Below are 5,298 nucleotides of genomic sequence, written 5' to 3' on the forward strand. Positions count from 1 at the left end.
TCAACAAATTACCTTAAGCAATATAATTAGATGTATAATTTTGAATTCTTTCATTCACTCAGGCAATTTGATGTTAATAAGTTTGACGTCTCTTAAACATACAACTACATACTCAGCAGTATAATTTTTTCTTAAAGTGAACATATCAATCTATGTTTCAGATATGCTCTGGGAGGGTACGATGGAGACCAAATGCTTTCCACTGTGGAGATCTTTGACCCTCGTGCCAATTCGTGGAGGATAGGCAGCCCGTTCAGCGTCCCAAGAGGATATGGGTGTGCAGTCACAGCGGACGACAATGTGTACCTCATTGGCGGGTCCGAATCCAATGGAGAAACTATTGAAACTGTATGGTTTCTGACAGTTTACTCTGGATTACTGATCGTTTCTTCTATGTATTCAAGCCTCACTACTTTCCTTCTTCTGTGTGGCTTCGCAGGTGGAAGTTTACAATGAGAGGCAAGGCTGGTCTATCCCTGGCTACAAGGCGATAGGGAAGAGGGCCTTCGCCTCTGCCATCGTCGTTTGACAGGGCTGCAGATCTCATATCCTGCCCACATTTTGCTTTTTGCCAGAGCCCATGGGTTCTGTACAGTATGAGATGCCGATCACAGTATACCCTCTTCTCGAAACAGCCGCTGGGGGTTTGAGAAATTTTTCGCGCCCGCGCCCCCCTTTGCCGATGTACAGATGTAACCCATCAGTTTGGTGCTTGTCTCAGACACCATGGGATAGATCTCACAGCAACACAAGGTCTTAACGCTAACAGAGCACCTGCAGCATATCCTCCTGCTGCGTTATTGAGTGGGCGCAGACAAGCGGTTCCTTGTTTCTGTTTGTTTTTGAGGCGATACTTGAGGGCGCCTGAACAAATTAAACTGCTCGCGGTTCATTAGTGGCTACTCCGAAAGTTGGAATGAAAAAAAAAAACTGTTTTTGCAATGTGCGGCCTGGGGATTCTTGGTGCTGAAGCACCATGTGTTTATTCTGTTCTTGTACCTAGCTTAGCTAGTAGCTCTGCCTTTTCCGGCAGCCGGTGGAGATAAATAGTGGCTGTTTTGGAATGTTGGACTATTCTGGCGGTTCCGGTGGGAAAGTTGGGATGGAATGCAACGCTGCTAATCGAAGAATATGGTCCTAACTCACAGCCCCTAACCCCGCCTAACTGTCTATCTATTATAGGGGCAAAGCTTTGTTCGCTCAAGCTTGAGCGGCAAGGCACCTTGAGAGATTGCTAACCAGTGGATAGTTCCCATGGTGTGAAGCGCCGGGGCGAAATCTTTCGAACTTCTCTTTGTTCTTTACAACTATCTCCTCATTTATTCATTGATCAAAATAGTGGCATCGCTTACAATAAAGGGAATAACCGCATTAGAACTAGTATCCGTCCTACAACTAGGGGGAGAAAATTTGGCTAACCTAGCCAATTCGTGAGCTACTTGATTGCTCTCTCTATTACAATGTTCATAAATGACATGATTGAAATCTAATGACATGAAATAACAATCATTGAATATAGCACTAGCAATTGAAGAAGAGTTGCCTTCTTTAGAGCATCAACCACCTCTATACTATCGGAGTTGATTTTAGTCTTGTTACATCCAGCAGTACGGGCTAGATTCATTCCAGATCTTACCGCAATAGACTCTGTTGTAAATGAAACAAAGCATATGTCTATTTTTCGTTTGCGGCAGCAGTGGACATGCCGTTGTGATCATGAAGGACTGCTCCCATCGTGAATCTGAAAGTTGTGATGAAGTGTTAAAAGAAGAAATTTTTAAAGGGATTCACGATAGCTCCTTAAATGAAAATCATGATTGCAATGATGTTATTATAAATTCTATTTTTTTCTTCAATTGTGCTAATGATATGCAAAGCTACAAGCTTGGGGATGATAATTTTGTTATGTCCACTACTTATTGCAATGATCATGATTGGGGTGATAATGTTTTCATGATCTTGAAAATTTATTTAGTCATCATGATGAATATGTTATTGATAATAATGTTTGCAATAATATTGAAAGTGGGTTTGGAAGAGTGTCAACTTTAGGTAAAAGTAATCCCACATATTCGGAGAGCGTTCAATCTTATGATAAAAGTGGGTTTGGATAGGTCATGACTTTAGTTGATGTTAATCCCACTATTTTGGAAGAGTATAAACTATGTATGCATGTGGATCATGTAGAAAATATGTTATCGGATAGCTATAATGTTGAATTTGAATAAGATCCTACATGTAATTATTATGAGAGAGGCAAATGTGGTCATAGGAATTTTCATGTCCAATTACCTCTCTTGAAGTTCAAATTGTTAATGTTTTGTTCTTCTTCCTTGCATATGCTAGATACTTCTTGTCTTGATAATTTGTTTGCTTACAAAATGCCTATGCATAGGAAACATGTTAGACTTAAATGTGTTTGTTACATGTTATATGATGCTCTGTTTGTGCTTTAATTCTTATCATTCATGTGAGCATCATTGAAACCTCAAGCCTATCTTAATGGCTATAAAAAAAGAGCTTGTTGGGAGACAACCAAATAGTTATCTTTATTTTTCTTTTATGTTTCTTGAGTCCACACAATAATTACTATTATAATGATTGTGTTTTTAATTTTAATTAGCGTTTGTGTCAAGTAAAGCCTTTGGAATGATTTGGATAATAGTTGACTTGATTGTGTGAGAAAACAGAAACTTTTGCTCTCAGTCCAGGAATTTCTATAATTCACTGGAACGTGATTTTGATCTGAATTTTTTTACACATGATTGATATACAAATTTCCCATGTTGTCCTAATTTTTCAGAATTTGTAGAGTTACAAAAGTATGATTTTTATTCAGATCATTATAGACTATTCTGTTTAGACAGATTCAGTTTTCTATTGCATAGTTGCTTGTTTTAATGATGCTATGGATTATATCAGGGGGTATAAGTCATGGAGAAGTTAGAATACATTAGGTGTTATGCGATAATAAAATGTGAATGGGTTTATAATAGTACATAAAGTTTATGATTTGTCTATTATACTAACGGATCTCACGAGGTTTCTGTTGAGTTTTGTGTGCTGAAGTTTTCAAGTTTTGGGCGAGATCACGATGGATGAAGGAATAAGGAGCGGCAATACCCTAAGCTTGGGGATGCCAAAGGCACCCCAAGGTAATATTCAAGGAAGACCCAAGCTTCTAAGCTTGGGGATGCCCCAGATGACATCCCCTCTTTCATCTACAATCTATTGGTATTTTACTTGGAGCTACATTTTTATTCATTGCAATGATATGAGTTTTGCTTGGAGCGTCTTGTGCCATAGTATTTGCATTTTAGTTTGCCACAATCATTGTTTATTGGACACACCTTTTGAGAGGGACACACATTCATCGTGATTTGTTAGAATACTCTATGTGCTTCACTTATATCTTTTAAGCTATGAAGTTGCTCTTGTGTTTCACTTATACTTGTTATTAGAGCACGACGGTGGTTATATTTTATAGAAATAGTTGCACTCTCATGCTTCACTTAAATCTTTTTGAGAGTCTAGTAAATAGTAATGGCAATAGGAACAGGACATAAGACTAGTCCGAGAAGGACAGGTATTCAAGGGGATATAATAAAAACTTTCATGTAGATCACTAAATATGAAACGTAGGGTTTAATGATATTGATGTCGTAATATGAAAGGATATATGTTCATGATCATTGGTTAGTAGAAATATCGATATTAAAGCTTGTTATTAACTTCTTATCTAAGTGTTGGTCTTGTCATGGTGGGGAGGTTTGAGCATTTTTATGTCCGAAATGAAATCCTTGAGTGATGTTTGTTAGCCCAAACTAGTCTCGGCTAGCTAATATCCTCAGAACGAACTACGGTAGCAAACCAGTCACTGAAGCAGCACACACATGTACTAGTACTGGAGCTAGCTCACGGGCACACTTGAGAAATGAGCACACACGGTGGTACTAGGAGGAACTGAAAGTGCCTTGTATTGAAGTGAAATGGCCTATTTTACAATGGAGGAGCACGGCTCCTTTTATAGGCCGGGCTGTGCCTAGTGCACACACACACGAAATTACTACGAACATGCACACCACTTACGGGACAGCTTCCCCTATGTTCAGTTCAACCTTTTTACTAGGTAAAGGCTACTACTACCACTCTCCACCTCAGTCTTTTGCCCAGATGAAGACTACTACTAGAGAAAGCCTACATGCAATAAAGACTAGCAAACGACGCACTGTAGACTGGGTTGATCAACAATCTCCCCCTCAACCCTGTCGAACAGGTTTTGACGTCGATGATCCCGACCTTGTCGCGTATCTCCTGGAACTGGACGCGACCAAGTACGCCCTCCTCCTGCTTTGCCACTAGAGTAAGGACCTCCTACAAGTCCTCCCCCGTGCGTGACGAGCCGCGCCTTGTGCTTGATGATGGCGCCGTGCTCGTCCTTCCTGATCTCGGGGTGCTGCAGTCGTCCCGCAGGCTCGCCGAGAAGTTCCCCCTAGGCGTCGCAAATTGTGTGGATCGCCAACGTTGTTGGCGTCGAACAGGTCCGACCGCGCTGTAGCCGGGAACACAGACTGCCCAAGAACCACCTCGCTCTTGGGCGTCAGAGTTGCTGGGGTCGTAGTTCCTGACGTCACACTGCCCGGGAACTCCCTTCCCGGGGTCGTTGTGTCAGACGTCATGCTACCCGGTAACTCCCTTCCGGAGATGACTTGTCGGACACTACACTACCCGGAGTTGCTTCTCCCAAGGTAGCAGACTCCTTGTCACTCTTCCGAACAATCTTGCTTGTCGGGTCTCCCCCGACAGTTGTGAGTCGTGCCTCCCGCACGAACTCGATGGACCCCGAGCGCATCGGGGCTGCGGCAAGGCCGACCATAGAGAACTGTGCCTCCTGCACGGTCTCGACAGTCGCCACCGGCGTGGTCGGTGCGTGCCCAACCAGAGAGTGTCGTGCCTCCTGCATGGACTCAATGGACCTCGAGCATGTCGAGGTCGTGGTGTGGCCGACCATAGAGCACCGTGGCTCCTGCACGGTCTCGACAGCCGCCATAGTCATGGTCGAGGCCTTGTCGCCCCATGACCGTCTCTTCATCGCCCCCTAGTTGAGGCCTGTCGAAGAGTGTCGTGTCGCCCACACAGGCTTGCAGAACCCCGAGAACCTGGTTGTCGGGGTGTGGCCGACCTGAGAGTATCGTGCCTCTTGCACGGGCTCACTGGTCGCCAGCATCATGGTTGGGACGTGGCCCACCATATGCGTCATTGCCATGCCTCCTGGCACGGGCTTGTTGGGTCCCGAGG

General features: G+C 43.5%; 1 protein-coding gene across 1 annotated transcript in view; it reads left to right on the top strand.

Moving 5' to 3' along the window:
* The window catches only part of LOC119274979, a 6,069-nt gene extending 5,084 nt beyond the window's left edge, over positions 1-985 (top strand). The window contains exons 10-11 of the mRNA XM_037555746.1: positions 161-348; positions 440-985. Coding sequence (XP_037411643.1) covers positions 161-348; positions 440-529 — 278 coding nt within the window. The 3' untranslated portion in view covers positions 530-985. The remainder of the gene's footprint in view (positions 1-160; positions 349-439) is intronic.
* The last annotated feature ends 4,313 nt before the right edge of the window (positions 986-5,298 follow it).

The sequence above is a fragment of the Triticum dicoccoides genome, chromosome 3B (genome assembly GCF_002162155.2).
Source record: "Triticum dicoccoides isolate Atlit2015 ecotype Zavitan chromosome 3B, WEW_v2.0, whole genome shotgun sequence".
In the NCBI taxonomy this organism is placed as follows: Eukaryota; Viridiplantae; Streptophyta; class Magnoliopsida; order Poales; family Poaceae; genus Triticum; species Triticum dicoccoides.